General features: G+C 34.3%; 1 protein-coding gene across 16 annotated transcripts in view; it reads left to right on the top strand.

The window, feature by feature from the left end:
* Positions 1–18,792, top strand: part of TANK (TRAF family member associated NFKB activator) — an 86,908-nt gene that overhangs the window by 46,134 nt on the left and 21,982 nt on the right. For 9 of the 16 annotated variants that reach the window (XR_003001954.1, XM_024735833.1, XM_024735837.1 and 6 more), the window contains 2 exons: positions 5,528–5,636; positions 6,749–6,867. Coding sequence is in view for 15 of the 16 variants with exons in the window: in XM_024735833.1 (XP_024591601.1) it covers positions 5,528–5,636; positions 6,749–6,867 (228 nt within the window). In the remaining variant the exon portion in view is untranslated. Of the gene's footprint in view, positions 1–883; positions 1,002–2,305; positions 2,411–5,524; positions 5,637–6,748; positions 6,868–18,792 lie in introns of all 16 variants that reach the window. The other 7 variants (XM_024735839.1, XM_024735841.1, XM_024735840.1 and 4 more) reach the window with 4 other exon arrangements.

The raw sequence follows: 18,792 nt of genomic DNA, 5'->3' as shown, positions 1-18,792 counted from the left end.
GCCATGTATTGAGAGAAGGAATACTAGAAAAGGACCGATTTGGTGGGGTTGCAGGGGGTTTGAGGGGTTTGTTAGTTGGAGGGAGGAGATCATCGGATTTGAGTAAGTAAAATTTGAAATGCTTTTTCAGGAGCACTTGACCACATAGATATAGAGTTCAAAGGAGGGTTCTGCTAGAAGGAGAATTTGAAAGTCTGGGAAATAAGCAACCACTGGGAATGAGATTGCCTGAAGGGAGAATATATAGCAAAAAGAGGACCTTGGTAGAGCTAGATAGACTCACATGAGTCTAGCCATGGTGCTTATTTAGGGTCTTGGGCATTGTGGTCAGGCAAACCTGTATTCAAATCCCAGCTCTACTACCTACTGAGAAACCTTGAGCAGGTTATTTTGTAACTCTTTGTGCCTCAGTTTTCTCATCTATAACATGTGGGAAATAATCTCAGAAGGTTAGTTTAAGGATTAAGTGAGATAGAGAAAATAAAGCTCTCTAATTTCTGGAGCATAGTAGTCAGTGAAATGATCATATGATGATAATGTGTTGATGAAAAATTTGGTTGCAAAACAGTTCACATTTTTAAAAAAAGATACATACACATGTACACAGAAGTTTTGAAAGGGCAAATGCCCAAGTGTCAGTAGTAATTACCTCTGAGGAGGAAAGGAGAGCAAAGTAAAGGAAGAGACTGTCACTTTTACTTTGTACATATCTGGGGTTTTGTTATGTTGGTAATGGTGGACATTTTGTTGTTTTTTGCATTGTTTTCAACAAACGTGCTACTTTTGTAGTTTTTAACGACAATTTTGTTTCTTAATCATTTCTGAGCCTATTTAGTCTCTTTGTAAACTTTGAACAACCAGAGTTTGTTTTTTTGCTTGACAGAATGTTTTTGATTCAATGGAGATACCACACTGATTTCTTGAAGAGAAGCTTCTGAGTCCTAGATTACAGTGAACTAGAAGGACTGAGAAACTGGCTTAGAGCATGGGGTGGTTGTGTGGTAAGTCTGGTGACAAATTGCCTATGTACAGTGATAATCAGAGCTTTAGTTAATGGACATATGCACTACATGCTATAGTAATAGATATTATGTGGAAACGTTGTTCATTATTACAGGAAAGTAACTAATGTTTGCAAAGAGCTTATTATGTACCATAATAAGCAATCTCCTTCAATCCTGTAAGTAAATATTATTTTCATTTCAAAGTGAAAGAAACCAAGGCTCAAAGAAGTTGAATAAATTAATCAGGACCACAATGCAATATTGTAAAATAAAAATAGTTTACCATTTGGCATGCAGAGAAATTGGTGACAGCACTGTCACTTAATAGTAGATAATCAGATTGATAATCTGATCTGTCAAATTGCAGATCTCCCAGGTGAGTCTTGGTATCAGGAAGGTGGGAGAGGGCAGGGTTTATAACTTCTTAGTTATAGGAGAATATAGCAGAGAATGGTTTAGCAATGAGCTGTGTAAACTATATCTCTGAGTTTTTAATCCTATACCATCTCTTTTTTTTTTAACCTAAAATTGAAGTTGGTTTTTAGTTTACCAAAGTTTCAAGATAAGACAATTAGTTTGTGTCTGAAGTGTTATGTGTTGGAATAATTAATATTTAATTATCTTCCTTCATGAACTGTGGAGCTCCCTATTGAGAGCTTTTGTGGTAGCCAAGCAAATCCTTCAATAAAGCTTTTGTCCTCTTTGTTAATCTTGGAGCAGTTTGAAAGGTTTTTAAACCAAGGCTTTTTCTTTTAATCCATTCAATATTTACTAAAATTTTTATTCTTTCTATACTTAGAGGAAAAGAATGGTATGTCTCAGAATATTGGGATTAGTTCTTGAGGATGAGAAGAGATAATGTTTGACCTATTTAGAGAATTATGGATGACTTAAGGACACTTGAACTTTTTTTCCCATTTAGGAAATACGTGCTTTGGAAACTATGAAAAATGAGAATTTTCAGTATCAGCAGTAGGAAAAAATTCAATTTATAGAACTCTATATTAATATTTATGAAACCCATGAAAACTTGAGCAGCTGTATGTCCAAAATTATAGAGAATATGCTGCCTTAGTTTTGAAGATGGATTGAAATTTTGCCTGGATAAAGGGACATTTCTTAAGATAAGCTTTTTGCTTTATTTATGATAGTCGAGAGTATGTATGGACAACCATTTTTAGTAAATTCAAGATGTGTACTGTATTTAATCACCATTGTTTTAAGTTTTGCTTTTGAACACTGAGAAAGAATACAAAGTACATTCTGGCACCAAGTACCTAAGTACCTGTTTACCTCTTTAGATGCTGATAGACCACTTGTTTTGCTAGTCTTTGGAACTGGAAGGAGTGTCAAATACACAGAAGCCAGAGTCATCTCGGCCAGATGGTGTTTGATACAGATGGATGGTTAGTTGTCATGCAGATCTCCTAGTTGGTAACTTGTTGCTGCCATCTGACTCAAAGAATCATTCACACACACTGGCTGTCAAAAGCATCTTCTCTTCTGTCTGTTTTAGCTGTCATGTCTGTGCTCTGTACAGAAGTGTTGACAAGACATTGCTGTTGTACATTTTCAATGTGGTTGTTAGTGATTTTTCTGTTTTGTTGGGTCTTTGGTAGTGCTGGAATGTACTTGCTTTTTAATTGTACTGTTTTTTTAAAAAAAATACTGTGACAGTGCAACAATTATCTGACCTTTTAAAAAGACTTTTCAGAGAGTAAGTTTGTTGACATCTGTTCAGTGAACAAAAGCATTTACTAAAAAGAAAAAGAAACCAAACTTCTTGTTCCTGTTAGTTTCCAAACATAGCAAGTAAACTGAATTCTGCTGGTTATTTCCCAGTTTGATACAGTATCCTCTTCTGGACTTCCCCTCTCATAGCCTTGTGGTCAGAAGCTTTTATACTATTTTCTAAATATGTATTTTCTCTTCTCAAATTAGTACTTTTTTTTCTGATAGTATAAGCTTCCCTTTTTTTCCAAAAAAAGAAAAAGAAAATCTTCAGACATGGCCTTTTTTTTTGCATCCATCTTCTGAAACTTAATTTCCTTTTGTCTTATTTACCTACTGACCTACTGTCTCTATTTTTCCTATTTTCCTTATAGAAATGTAAGCAAAACCTTATCTCCATTCCTTCAGGTTACTTCTGAAGGCATATCTATTTCTCTTATATTTCCTTATAAAACTTAGTTTATTTATTCGACTAATATTTATTGAGCATCTCAGTGTGTGCTAGGTACTCTGCTGTACTCTGGAGATGGGGTACTCAGGAGAAAATAGTCTCTGCCCTTGAGGAGGTCATAGTCTAAAGGGAAGTCATACATATAAACATTTAGGCTAGACTACTGTAATTGATATAATGTAAGTATGTGGAAAGAACAGTAAAAGAACATGGGTCATTGCTGTTCTATTTCCCCTGCTATACTTCCAGAGTATTGGTTTTTAAATTATTACAGAATTTGCTTAAGTTTATAAAGTACTTTGTTAAGTTGTTTAAGAAATAGTTCAAAACTTCAACTTGAAATTATTGTTGATCTATAGATTTTTTTCCAGCTAATGAAAGCATTTTCAGCATTATTCACTTATTGTAATATGTTATATGCAGATGTGCTAAAGTATATTTTTAAGCCAGAAACTAGAAGATGAAAATTACCTGGCAGAGGCTTTCTGAGTTGGTTCCAAAAGAAAATACAAGTCATTTGTTTTTTCATTAAGGTTGGGGGAAAATATATAGTACATGGAGAATGGACTGAGGCTTGAATAACTTATACATTTATTCTGGGCCCGTCTCTAACTTACTAAGTTTTTTTGTACTGGTTACTTAATGCTGGATAGTAGAATATATATAGCTCTCAAAGAATAGTGAATGAATGGGTAATTTTTCGTTGATATTTATGAAAAGCTTTGAGTTCTTTAGAGAAAGTTCTAAATACACAGAAGTAGATAGTACAGACTGTAATATCAGCGTGTTTGCTGATTCCTCAGCCCTGGTGGCTCTGTGTAGCCAGGTAAATTTAAAGTATTACAAAATTTGCATTATAATGGTTTAAACCCTTCTTACAGTCAGCCTACCCACTCTTTCTAGGGGCTTGGACGTAAGTTTATGTAGGAATAAGAAGTTTTATTTGGGGAAGCCTAGCCCTCGACTGGAATTTGGTATCCAAGGTTCTGTTCTCAGACTCCTAGTCATAGGACATGTGGTTCAGACAGATTCAAAAGACTCATTCTTTTATTCATTATAATAAAATTTACTTGGATTTTCTTTTAATTGGATTCTTTATTTCTTTTATTTTATTTTTTCAATAAGCATGTACTGAATTCCTCCTATGTGTAAGTTACTTTGCAGAGTTCTATGGGAGTATCAAGTTATATGATACTACCCTCAGGCAACATGCAAAGACAACACACCACTTGGGTTATTTACCAGCTTTGTCAGTTACTCATGTTTGAAGTGTAATACTTATAAAATTTCACCTTTTATTTGGGAAAATGTGGTATTTTGCTTTCATTTCTTAAGCTGATTTACTTTGGGAATCTAGGAACAGCTGTGTATATAAAGAACTTTAGGTTTATAGATCTCTGAAAATAATAGAGCTTCATTAATTTTGAACCTTGATTAAGTATCAATTCAAAATAGTATATTTAGTATCTATTGAAGGACAGTCCAAGATTATTAGAACCCCATTTCATATTTCAAGGAATTTATAATTTAGTCATTTATATGTTCTTCTAGTGATAGAAATTGTTAAAGAATTCTCTATTATTTTTTGGTCATATATTTTTCAGACTTCGTGTTAATTTGATAATTGTAATGGAACGTTTTCAAATTTCAGATTTGCAACATTTGTATCCTCTAATGCAAACTCGTGTTCTTCTTTCATTGCTTAATTCTCACAGCCACTGCAATGAAATAGTAAGGTGAATGGATTTAAAATATAAGGGAAATTGTGGTATTTAAGATATCCACTAGAGATTAACCATGTGTTCTCTTGACTTCTTAAAACTTAATCTTAGAAGTTTCTGATCAATGTATTTTATAATTTGTACATGTCCCTTTGATTTTCATAGTGTTTTAGCTATAGCTACTTCCTTTGTGTTTTTGTACTCTAAAAGTAAATTCAAAAGTGTGTTTATTTAAAAGACATGAAATCTTAACTTTTTAAAGTTAGTGGGTATTTTTATAGAATAACTTTAATATCCATTTTGTCATTCATGCTTTTTTTGTTATTATTAAGGATTAAATTCTAAATTATAATTTTTATCCAAGGAACTATACATTGAACTCTTAACTGAAATTTAAGAAGATTTTTAAAATTTTACAGTGTTTAAAGCGTTTTAAATCACTTATGTGTAATGATTATAAATGCGTTATTGGATCCTATTTTTAGCTCATAAATAAATGCTCCAGTACCTGGGAAATGGCAATATGGGTAACTCATATCTATATGTAATTATTAAGGGGCAGTAAATGTATGTACATGTCTGTCAGTAAATATCAGGCTAACTGGTTTTTATGTCAGCAGACTGAGAACTATGAGCAGAGAATACGTGAGCAACAGGAACAGCTGTCACTTCAACAAACTATTATTGACAAGCTAAAATCACAGTTACTTCTTGTGAATTCCAGTCGAGGTATGTTCATGTTAAATTTTTATTTATTTCTTAAACCTCTGGGAGAAAAGAAAGATGGAAGTTAAGTTTTTCTATTTTATTTCTCCATTGTTTTACAGTAGTTCTGATATTTTAATAACTGTGGTACAGTTATGTTTATTTAAGAAATGAACAGTTGCAGGAAATGGGAAAATGGACATTCACATATATTATCTGGTGGAACTCTTAAGTTGATAAAACTTCCTAGAAGACAATTTGTCAATAAATAGCAAAAGCTTTTAAAATGTCTGTGCCTTTTAAACCAAAAATTTAAGTCCTAAGAATATATCATAAGAAGATATTTCTTTAAGTACTCAAGGTATATATGCAAGGATGCTCATCACAGTATAATTTCTAATAATGGAAAACTAGAAATAAATGTTCAACAGTCAAATTACAGTCATTTGTGTAGTGAACAGCTACGTAGCCAAGAAAAGTGATAATAGGTGTTCAGTTACAAACGTGAGACATATTCATGACATATGGCAAACTGAGCAAAGCAAGATAAAAAATAAATGTAATTTTATCTATGCAAAAAAAAAGATTCTTTTTTGAATTTATATGTATTGGAAAAGAAAAATTCTGATAAAATATAAACCAAAATGTTAACAGGAATAATTCACAGATAATAAAAACTGTGGGTAGCTTTTATTTTTTTATTCTTTTCAGCATGTCTGCATTTTCTCATTTTTTAATAATAAGCATAGAGTATTATGCAAATAATTATCATAAACAAGAAATGCATACCTGAAAATATGACTTAAATAAAAGTTTAATTACATTGCTGATGATAAGATACAAAGAACATACTTCTAGTTTTCTAAATTCTACATATTTTATATACTACTGATACTGGAAGAGTAGGGGTTTTGTGCGTTTAGTGGGAATGAAAGTAAAAAAATATGAATCAAATATGCCAAAATCTAAATGGGCAAATTGTCAAAGTAACTGTTATCTAAAGAATTTTTTAAATTCATAGTTTAAAATCTCTACTCTTTAAAATTAGGGATTTGGGTTTGTATTCTTTTTACTTTTCCAGGTGGTACCAAAAACAAGGATTTCCCACTTATGTCTAAGAGGTTTTTGTCTTACAGATAACAATTATGGCTGTGTTCCCCTGCTTGAGGACAGTGAAGCAAGGAGGAATAATTTGACTCTGGATCAGCCACATGATAACGTAAAATCACGAATACCAAAAGAAAAAGAATCAAAGGTAGACTGCGCTGCCAGTTTATTCCCTAAAGGAAATAAATGAGAAATCGGGCTTCTTGAATTATTTAGTCAGTATTCTGTCACATTTGGGATGGGCAGGAACGGTGGAGAAAGTGGATAAGATTCTTTTCAACCCTAACACTGCTGTTGCAAGAATCAAAATTTAAATGGTGGTACATAACACATCTTCCCCATTTTATTTTCCTGAAATGGATCCACCACTGGAATTCTAAACAGAAGTTCTCTATATACAAACAAGTAACTTACATGTTCCTAAATATATTTGAAGCACTATTTCCAAGTAAAATAAAGACTTAAATTTCCTATTTCCTAGTATTCTCTTTTCTATCTCACAGGTGTTTACCAATGAAATAAAAGATTTTACATAGAAAGAAATAAGATAGTAAGACACAGATGATTCTGGGCTAGAAAATAGTATTCTAGTTTTTTCATTTGCCTGTGTTTAATTAAAAAACAAAATCTGCCTAACTAGCTTAAGCAAAAGTCTTCATTGAAGCAATATAAAAAGGAATATTGCATATCTGCAGAGAGATGTGTACAAAGATGTTCATGGTACATTGGTTAGAAACAACCTAAACATCCGTCAGTAGCAGAATGGTATATCTTTACAATTAAACATTTTAGAAAAATTAAACTAAATATTTATATATTAATATACCTAGATTTCAAAAGCAATGTTGAGTAAAAAATGGAAATTTCAAAATGAAAAAATGGGAATAATTTATTTAGATTTTTTTAAAATATAAAACATTATGATATCATTTATAAAAATATAAATGTGTAGTAGAAGTATAAAAACGTATGCAGGAAGGGTATTCTTTAGAAAAATGAAGGTGGGGAGAAAAGAGACTGATTCTGGGAAAGGAATAAAGAGGGCTTCAGGTATATCTGTAACTTTTCTGTTTTTAAAGAGAAGTTCTGAAGAAAATATGGCAGAATCTTAATGCTGGTTAAATCAGGGTGGTCGAGATACAGATGTATATTGTATTATTCTCCATGCTTTTCTGCATCATTGGAATTTTATGTTTAAAAATGAATTTTTTTAATGAGATGAATTGTGTTTTAGTGAGATGAAACAGCTCTTGAGTGAAATAATATCTCCTAACAAATGAGGACACTTAACAACCACAAGACAATTAAGTCAAGAGTGCTATATTTATTTATTTATTCCCTTCTAAATCAGGTAGGAGATTTTGACTTTGTGTGTCAAGGTTATTCAGTTACTTATCCCATAACTAATATCTTAACTTGTTTTTATTTAACATCAAATCTGAGAAATCCAGTTTGACAGTTCCCTATAAATAAAAATTTTAGAATGAAAAATTCCCTACAGTATCTCCCAGTTCATATTTCTTTATTTAGAATCATTATTGGTTTTTTTATTTGAATCATTCAGCTCTCTTCACCCCCACTGCAATTTCCGTTTATCTAAAACTGCTAGTAAACACAAGAAACTGTGCCACTGGAACATGTTCAGGTTTATTTTGCAAAAGACAAAATTCAGAAACAGTGATTCTGAGTTTTAGAATACAATTTTGTGATAGAGCCTATTATAGTACATTTTAAAATCATTGAACTACTATAAAATGCTGACATTAATTTAGTGCTTAAGTAAATAACATTTGCAGACCATTTTCCTGTTTCAGAGACTTCTAAATGTCATGATTTATCATCAATTTTTAGTCAAAATTCTTATATTTATTCCAATTATAACATTTCTCTGAAAATAATAAAATATCTGCAGTTCAAGTACATAGAAAGTATTTTTGAAAGTAGCAGTCTTGATTAGAACAAAGGGGATAATGTGAAAGGCTGTAAGATATATTAATAATTTAGTTTATTTTGAATTTGGATAATTTGTCATTATGAAAGTTTTAGAGTTTGTCAATTAGTGTTCAAAGAGAACCTTCAAACAGATTTCTTTTTTAAATTATGTTTGTTTTAATTTTGTAAGATGTCTTTATGTCTCAAATATATATATATCTGAACAGCTGGGCTGAAATTAAGTGTAAGTAACAGAAATCATGTCAAAGGTAGCTTATTTCCAAAAAATTAATAATGTTGCATCAATTATAACCTTATTTGTTGACAGACCATAAGAGGGAAAAATATAAAGCTCCAAGTAGGAAATAAATCTAAATTCAGTGAGTTCTCTTAATTATCTTTACTAACAGGGGAAAGATTTATTTGACAGCTACGTATTTAACTCTTTGAATAGCTCAACTCAATCTTTTTGTACTATAATAAAAATTAGCAGTTTTATATTTCAGTTTTCTAATCTTCCTTTATATATCTAGAGCCAAAATGCTAATGAGCACTAAACATATAAAGGATTAAAGAGAATAAATATATTCTAAAAGAATGGATAAATTGGATTTATTGAGTATTCAAGAGCTGGCTATATATATGCGTTACAAAAATTAGTCCTAATTTAGAAAAATACTGGCCAATTGAAATTAAAATCTTTTCCATTGGCATATATGTTGATCTGAGCTAATTAAATTATAATTAAATACACTTGTAGGTAATACAATTGAAATCCTTTCCTGAAGGAGTTTGACTGGCATGGATATCATTAAGGTTTTTCCAACATGAAAAAATTCCATATTGGTTGCTTGCAATTTTGTCAAAGTATGCATGTATACACAAGAGAAAACCTAGAAGGTAGTATGCAGAAATGGCTAAGATAATGGCACAATTTTCTGTTTTCAATCTTTTATTTTATTAGCCTTCTCAAAAACTAATTGATTTTATTTTTTTTACTGAAGTATAGTTAATTTACAGCATTATGTTAATTTCTGCTGTACAGCAAAGTGACTCAGTTATACATATATATATATTCTTTTCCATTATGGTTTATCATACTGAATATAGTTCTCTGTGTCATGAAAAACTTAACTGATTTTAGAAATTACATTCCCAATCAGTTGGCCTAGCCTCTGTAATGAATTAGTGAGTTAATAGAAACGTTTTGAACCAACAACAGAAGGAGGCTACTGCTAACTACTCACAGTCCTTTCCTCCTCCTATTTGGTGGGTAGTTTGAGAACTGTTTACCTTGTTTGGGACTTGGATAGGTTATTTGAAAAGGGAAAGACCCCCAGACATTATGGCAAATGGCAACTATGGCTGCCTTGGAAAATGAGACACATAGAGTGGAGGAAAAAGGAATATGTTGAGGGAAAAGAGGACCTTTTAGAAAATTGTATTTGAGAAACGTGAAACGTATAGTTTAGTCTGTTCATAGAAATCCTACACAAAGAGCATGCAAGAGTCCTTTGATTTCTAAAAGGACATAAAAAAGTCAAGGTCGCAGAACGTGTGTCATTGGATGACCCTTAGTATTCTGCTTGTAGTTTAGTGACATTAGAGGAGAAGTACTCAGTTTAATGGAAAACTTGAGTTTTACCTCTTGTACACCACTGTAGTGTGTACAGTATTTCTTGTTGAGATAGGATTCATTGTATTATCTATCATATAACAAAGTACCGGGCTTCCCTGGTGGTGCAGTAGCTGAGAGTCCGCCTGCCGATGCAGGGGAAATGGGTTCGTGCCCCGGTCCAGGAAGATCCCACATACCACAGAGCGGCTAGGCCGCTGCTGAGCCTGCGTGTCCGGAGCCTGTGCTCCGCAACGGGAGAGGCCACAACAGTGAGAGGCCCGCATACCGCAAAAACAAAAAAAACAAAGTACCCCAAATTTACCCCAATATATAGCAACAACTATTTATTAATCACTTTTTGTGGGTCAGAAATTCAGAAGTGACTTAGCTGGGTAGTTCTGATTCAGGATCTTATGTGATTGAAGTCAGAATGTGGCCAAGGGCTTCCAGTCACCTGAAAGTTTAACGGTGGTTGGAGGATCCACTTCCAAGATGGCTCACTCCAAGATGGCTGTTGGCAAGATACCTCACCACATGGGCCTCTCATCACAGTGTGCCAGCTATCTTCCTCAGAGTAACAAAGAAAGAGATCCAAGAGAGCAAGGAGGAAGCCACAGTGCTTTCTACAAGCTAGTCTCTAAAATCACACCTTTGCTTCCACTTTATTCTGTTCATTAGAAATAAGTCACTAAGTGCTCCAGAGATAAAATAAGTTCTTCTTGAAAAAAAAAAAGATTATCAAAGATTTTGTAGACATACTGTATTTGAAAGCATCACAGGGGGACTTCCCTGGTGGTCCAGTGGTTAAGACTCCACGCTCCCAATGCAGGGGGCCCGGGTTTGATCCCTGATCAGGGAACTAGATCCCACATGCCACAACTAAAAGAGCCCGCATGCCACAACTAAGACCCAGCACAGCCTAAATAAATAAATATCTTTAAAAATAAAAATAAAAGCATCACAGGGATTGTTGATTGTGGTATACAGAAGAGGGTACCAAAAGATCAAGGGTGTGCGTGGGGGCAGCATAGTACATCATTTACCATATGATAAATATTAATGAGAGTTAAAGGAACCTGGCAGAATTTAATAATGAATTTGACTCACCTGAATCCTATTGTTATTCATCTCAGAGGAAAGAAATAATCATAGCTTATTATCTTGAGAATAATTTCAAAAATTCTAATATGAGTATAGACTTTCCAGAGGAGATTAGCTGAGCAGTGCTTTAGAGCACCAAGAAACTGTCACATGTTATTACTTTAAAAGTTAAAAATTGTAAGAAATCAAATAATACAAAAATGCATACACTTATTCTTGGCAAAGACTACTATCTTGTTTGCAGGACACCATTGTCAGACATAGTAACATATGTCATGATAGCAGTTATTATTTAGCAAATTTTCTATTTTAATATAAATACAAATTCTGAGAAGGGATTGAACCCAGGCCCCCCTGCAGTGGAAGCGCAGACTCCTAACCACTGGACCGCCAGGGAGTTCCCCTGGATCATTTTTATGATCTTGGAAACGAGATTTTTTTATAATACGGCTCTGGGAGCCACTTCAGTTGCAAACTAAATGCTACCCTAGGTGTGTAGGGTGTGACAAAAGATTTTGTCATCTTTCTATCCCTTTTTCTGTGTGGAAGTTATACAAAAGTCTAGAGTGTTTTGACACAAGAAAATATAGAGAGCAAAAATGTAGAATACATAAAAGAATTTAGTGATGTTGGTAAATTTTCTTCACTCATTCATTCAATAACTCTAAACTGCCCTCTGATTTAATAACCAATATAGACGTTATTGAATGTTATAAAGTTTTTTCAGATTCTAGGATCCGAGATACAAAGTATATATTATATGAGTTTATTTGAACTTTTAATTATTTAGAGACCATGTGTTCATGTGTAGAGAGATGTTTTTATGCTTTATTTCTGATTTTCTATATATAATTTATTCTTTATACATCTTTTTTCATCTGAGTTATATGCTTTAAACAAAAGTTTAAAAGTACAAAGAATGGGTCTTCCCTGGTGGCACAGTGGTTGAGAGTCCGCCTGCCGAAGCAGGGGACACAGGTTCGTGCCCCGGTCCGGGAAGATCCCACATGCCGTGGAGCGGCTGAGCCCGTGAGCCATGGTTGCTGAGCCTGCGCATCCGGAGCCTGTGCTCCGCAATGGGAGAGGCCACAACAGTGAGAGGCCCGCGTACCGCAAAAAAAAAAAAAAAAAAAAAATACAAAGAATGCAGTTGTTACTGAAAGATGCCAGTTAGACAGTTGGCAGATTTCTAATGTAGCTATCATTGTGATTAGATCAGCAGATACATGGTAGCTTTGAGGAGCAGGAAAGATTTTATAGGTTTAGAATAGTAAAACAGTAATGGAGCTGTGGAGCTGCCATCAGTGCTAACATTAAGGAAATAGGATGTGCTGTACCTGTCAATTGCAAGTAAACATAGAAGCTCTGATATGTTTGAAGAAAGCTGATGTCTAAAAATTCACTTGTCAGTCAGTTAGACAAGTTTTGGGGGTTTTTTTAACATCTTTATTGGAGTATAATTGCTTTACAATGGTGTGTTAGTTTCTGCTTTATAACAAAGTGAATCAGCTGTGCATATACATATATCCCCATATCCCCTCCCTCTTGCATCTCCCTCCCACCCTCCCTGTCCCATCCCTCTAGGTGGTCACAAAACACCGAACTGATCTCCCTGTGCTATGCGGCTGCTTCCCACTAGCTATCTATTTTACATTTGGTAGTATATATAAGTCCATGCCACTCTCTCACTTCATCCCAGCTTACCTTTCCCACTCGCCGTGTCCTCAAGTCCATTCTCTACATCTGCGTCTTTATTCCTGTCCTGCCCCTAGGTTCTTCAGAACCATTTTTTGTTTGTTTGTTTTTTTAGATTCCATATATATGTGTTAGCATGTGGTATTTGTTTTTCTTTTTCTGGCTTCACTCTGTATGACAGACTCTAGGTCCATCCACCTCATTACAAAATACTTAATTTCATTTCTTTTTATGGCTGAGTGGACAAGAAGTATTTATTGAACTCCTTCTATTTTCCCAGTCTTGCTAGTCCTTGATAGGAATACAAAAAAAGAAAAAAAAAGAGTAAGATCTTTCCCCTTTAAGGAGCTACAATCTGGTTGGGGAAACAAAATTTGGAGACCCAAAGCAATTAGCAAGCAAATTAAAAGACAATGTGAAGTCCTAATTACATGACAAAATGAAATCCTAATTATCATTTTATGGTACAGATAAAACATATAGGACCTTAATTTAAAAATAAAAATTCCCAGTGAGCTGAAGGTAGGCTTGATCAGGCACTCAACATTTAGTTTAAGTAGGGGAAAGAAAACAAATTCTTAACTTGCTTATGTGGTAGTATGTGCATAGATATGTAAACTTAAATTTTGTGCAGCATTTTAATAGAAAAAGAATAATCTCTAGGCAAGAACCCATATTATTCCAGGCTACTTTGGAGAACATTAAATAAACTGAAAGCTAAAACTGAGGGTTTTGGGGGCTTCCCTGGTGGCACAGTGGTTGAGAGTCTGCCTGCCAATGCAGGGGACACGGGTTCGTGCCCTGGTCCGGGAAGATCCCACATGCCACGGAGCGGCTGGGCCCGTGAGCCATGGCTGCTGAGCCTGCGCATCCGGAGCCTGTGCTCCGCAACAGGAGAGGCCACAACAGTGAGAGGCCCGTGTACCGCAAAAAAATAAAAAATAAGAATAAAACTGAGGGTTTTGAAAGAGCAATTTCATTTACTATAACTTTTTTAAATTACATAATCATGACTTCAGAGGAGAGAGTGCTTCTTTTTGTTTCCTTATTCTTTATTTTTGTTTCTTTATTCTGTAGACGGTTCTTCAGTGAAAGGCATTTGCCCATGGTGTACTCCTCCAGTTATTATATATGACAGTTTTGGCAGACAGTGTATGAACTTTAAGTTGTTCTGCTGTCGGCCTTCTGTAGCTTATAAAATCCTAGCCTCACAAATCTAGGTCTTGGATGACATCTCCATCCATGAACTGTTCCTATCTCATATACTCTGGACTTCAGGAGCACCACCTACTTAGGGATCTCCATCTGAGTTTCAGGCCCCCATAGCTTCTTTCAACATCTAGATACTTTCTCTACTGCAAGTCTCTTAAACTATATTTATTTATAGATTAGGTTTATTGTCAGGTACCTGGTTTCATATACATTGTAAATGCTTTAAAATAGAGTATCGTGTACAGGTATATGATAAAAACACCTGTTTTTAAATATGTTTTTATTATTTGAACAGAAGTTAGAAATTATATTATTAGTCAAGATATGTAACTATCAAGTGATTTCCTTGGCAAAGTAAAATATGGTTTACATTACCAAAACGCATAGTACCTTTCCTGAGAGAGGAACTTTAAAAAAAATATGACTGCTTATGTTCTCACCTTTGTATTACTCACCTTTGTAAAAAACAACAAAAAAAATGTATCCCTATATTCCTTTAAGGCTCGATTCTTTCTTTTCACCATCTCTTATTAGATAGAAATGCCCATTGTACAATGGCACATGACAGCCTAGCCTGGGGATTACAGAGGATTGGAGAAAACGTGTGTATGTAGCAACTTACCTTCTTGGTCAGAGCAAATGTGCCATTCCCCCTGGTTTTGTTTTTAGAGATTGGATCAAATATACCTTCTTTTTATATGTAACACTTCTATATTACTTTTCTCTGGAGATTAGTCTTTGTTTATAGACTCTCTGGTAGAATAATAATTAGAAGGAAAAAAGTTATTCAACAAGTTTATTCATTAAAATTCATAGTTTTCCCCAAGGTGTCATAATAAATATATCACAAACTCTAAGAAAATTGATATCCAAATCATTTTAATGTTTACATTGAAGCTTCTGTTGTAGAAATTGTTTCCAAATCTGAATTATTAATTCATTCTAACTCTTTCCTGTTTTGAGTCTCTGGTTTTGTTTTTGTTTTTTTATTGAAGTATTGTTGATTTACAATGTTGTGTTAGTTTCTGGTGTATAGCAAAGTGATTCAGGTATATATACATATTCTTTTTCATGTTCTTTTCCATTATGGTTTATTACAGGATATTGAATATAGTTCCCTGTGCTATACAGTAGGACTTTGTTATTTATCTATTTTTTATATAGTAATTTGTATCTGTTATTCCCAAATACCTAATTTATCCCTCCCCCACCCCCTCTCCCCTTTGGTAACCATAAGTTTGTTTTCTATGTCTGTGAGTCTGTTTCATAAATAAGTTCATTTGTGTCATATTTTAGATTCCACATATAAATGTTATATGGTATTTGTCTTTCTCTTTCAGACTTACTTCACTTAGTATGATAATCTCTAGGTCCATCCACGTTGCTGCAAATGACATTATTTCATTCGTTTTTATGGCTGAATAATATTCCATTGTGTATATATACAACATTTTCTTTATCCATTCATCTGTTGATGGACATTTAGGTTGCTTCCATGTCTTGGCTATTGTAAATAGTGCCACAGTGAACATTGGGGTGCATGTATCTTTTTGAATTATGGTTCTCTCTGGATATATGCCCAGGAGTGGGATTGCTGGATCATATGGCATCTCTCTCTCTTTTAGCTTTTTAAGTAACCTCCATACTGTTTTCCGTAGTGGCTGCAGCAATTTACATTCCCACCAACAGTGTAAAAGGGTTCCCTTTTCTCCACACCCTCTCCAGCATTTGTTACTTGTAGACTTTTTAATGATGGCCATTCTCATCAGTTTGAGGTGGTACCTCACTGTAGTTTTGAATTGCATTTCTCTAATAATTAGCAATGTTGAGCATCTTTTCATGTGCCTGGTGGCCATCTTACCTATTCTTTGGTTAAATGTCTATTTTGGTCTTCTGCCCATATTTTGATTGGGTTTTTTTTTTTTTCTATTACTGAGTTGTATGAGCTATTCGTATATTTTGGAAATTAAGCCCTTGTTGGTCGCATCATTTGCAAAGATTTTCTCCCAGTCTGTAGGTTGTCTTTTCATTTTTTTTATGCTTTCCTTTGCTTTGCAAAAGCTCATAAGTTTGATTAGGCCCCATTTGTTTATTTTTGCTCTTATTTCTATTTCCTTGGGAGACTGACCTAAGAAAACATTGGTATGATTTATGTTGGAGAATGTTTTACCTATGTTCTCTTCTAGGAGTTTTATGGTGTCATGTCTTATATTTAAGTCTTTAAGCCATTTTGAGTTTATTTTTGTGTATGGTGTGAGGGTGTGTTCTAACTTCATTGATTTCTATCTAGCTTTCCCAGCACCACTTGCTGAAGAAACTGTCTTTTCTCCATTGTATATTCTTGCCTCCTTTGTCAAAGATTAATTGACTGTAGTGTGTGGGTTTATTTATGGGCTCTCTATTCCGTTCCATATGTCTGTTTTTGTGCCAATACCATGCTGTTTTAATTACTGTAGCTTTGTAGTATTGTCTGAAGTCTGGGAGGGTTATACCTCCAGGTTTGTTCTTTTTCCTCAGGATAGTGTTGGCAATTTTGGGTCTTTTATGTTTCCATATAAATTTTAGGATTGTTTGTTCTAGTTCTGTGAAAAATATCGTGGGTAATTTGATAGGGGTCACATTAAATCTGTAGATTGCTTTGAGTAGTATGGCCACTTTAACAATATTAATTTTTCTAATCCAAGAGCATGGAATATCCTTCCATTTCCTTGAATCATCTACAGTGTCCTTTATCAGTGTTTTGTAGTTCTCAGCTATAAGTCTTTTCACCTCCTTGCTCAGATTTATTTCTAAGTATTTTATTTATTTTTGGATGCAATTTTTAAAAATATATATTTATTTATTTATTGGCTGTGTTGGGTCTTCGTTGCTGTGCACGGGCTTTCTCTAGTTGCGGCGAGCAGCGGCTACTCTTTGTTGCGGTGTGCAGGCTTCTTATTTCAGTGACTTCTCTTTGCTGCAGAGCACAGTCTCTAGGCACACGGGCTGCAATAGTTGTGACACGCGGGCTCAGTAGTTGTGGCTCATGGTCTCTAGAGCACAGGCTCAGTAATTGTGGCACACGGGCTTAGTTGCTCCATGGCATGTGGGATCTTCCTGGACCAGGGCTCAAACCTGTGTCCCCTGCATTGGCAGGCAGATTCTTAACCACTGCGCCACCAGGCATGTCCCCTTGATGGGATTTTAAAAGGGATTGTTCTTTTACTTTCCATTTCTGATACTTCGTTGTTAGTGTAAAGAAATGCAACAGATTTCTGTATGTTAATCTTGGTGAGTCTCTGTTTTTTAATTTAATACATAATTTTAGTTTTTGCTTTGTTATTATACTAGAAATAATTTTTGAGGGGAGAAGAAAATGAGAAGTGGCATATCACTTTTTAAATCCTCTTCCCTGGCTTCTAAGAAGATTTAAATAGCTCTAATATGGTATTTCTCCCCTTATTTCCCCTTTCTGTACCCTTTCTCACATTTCCCATTTTTCTTTTTTCTACTCTTCTCCAGAGCCCACTAAACAGAGTTACTGTATTCTGTTCTTCCGTGATTTATCTTGACCAAGGCCTGAAAGGCTGTTTTTTCAACCTCAGTAGGTTGGGGCTAGCCCTCCAAATCAATCTAGTTTCTCTTATTAATATATTACGATCTGTCATCCTAAAAGTTCTCAAAATCTGTTTTAAAGATATTTGTTTCTTCATACTTCCCTGGCGGTCCAGTGGTTAAGACTCTGCACTCCCAGTGCAGGGGGTGAAGTTTTGATCCCTGGTCAGGAAACTAAGATCCCACATGCCGCATGGCGTGGCCAAAAAAAAAAAGATATTTATTTTTTGGTTAGAAATGCTTTTTGCATTTGATCTGTTGTGATATGTTGTGGTGGGTGGTTTGGAGGGGTGGTTGTGGGGGTTTTTGTTTTGTTTGTTTGTTTGGTTGGATTACATGAAGAAAATCCAGCTTCACACAGATACGTAGTTGGGAAAGGGAAAAGTATTTTAATAACCTTTTTAGAAATTGTAGATATTTTCCTTTGATACTATACCAAAACTTGGCAAGTGGTAATTTCTTTGTTAGCTGCAGTATGAAAGCTGAAACCAGTGAACTCTTCTGGTACATTAAAAGCCATTGGTCTGTCTTGTACTTCGAATGCGTCTTTTACTTATGTATGATTTTGTAGCATCATGAATTGGTCATTTGGAAAATACCGGTTCAGGGAGCTATGCACAGCTTCCAAATATTGACTTATTTCATGACATAATATTTTAACTCACATTTAACATCATCACTGATCTCATCAGAAAAGTCTTTATACTGGGCAGCTGTCAAGATTATTATAACAGAAGTTTTCCAAAATTTGCACTTGAAAACTTAAATTTTTTCGTAAACAACAAATCTTTTCAGTTGTTTTCCTTAAAGTGGGAAGCTAGCTTCATTTGCTTTTGAGAAAATGTCTGAATAACCATAACTTGCATGATAATCATGCTTTCAAGTGAAAATGGCATTCCATTAAAAAAGTGACTAGTTCAA

This window comes from Neophocaena asiaeorientalis, unplaced genomic scaffold, assembly GCF_003031525.2.
Source record: "Neophocaena asiaeorientalis asiaeorientalis breed wild unplaced genomic scaffold, Neophocaena_asiaeorientalis_V1.1 scaffold72, whole genome shotgun sequence".
Lineage (NCBI taxonomy): Eukaryota > Metazoa > Chordata > Mammalia > Artiodactyla > Phocoenidae > Neophocaena > Neophocaena asiaeorientalis.
This window is presented reverse-complemented; position numbering and strand designations above follow the sequence as displayed.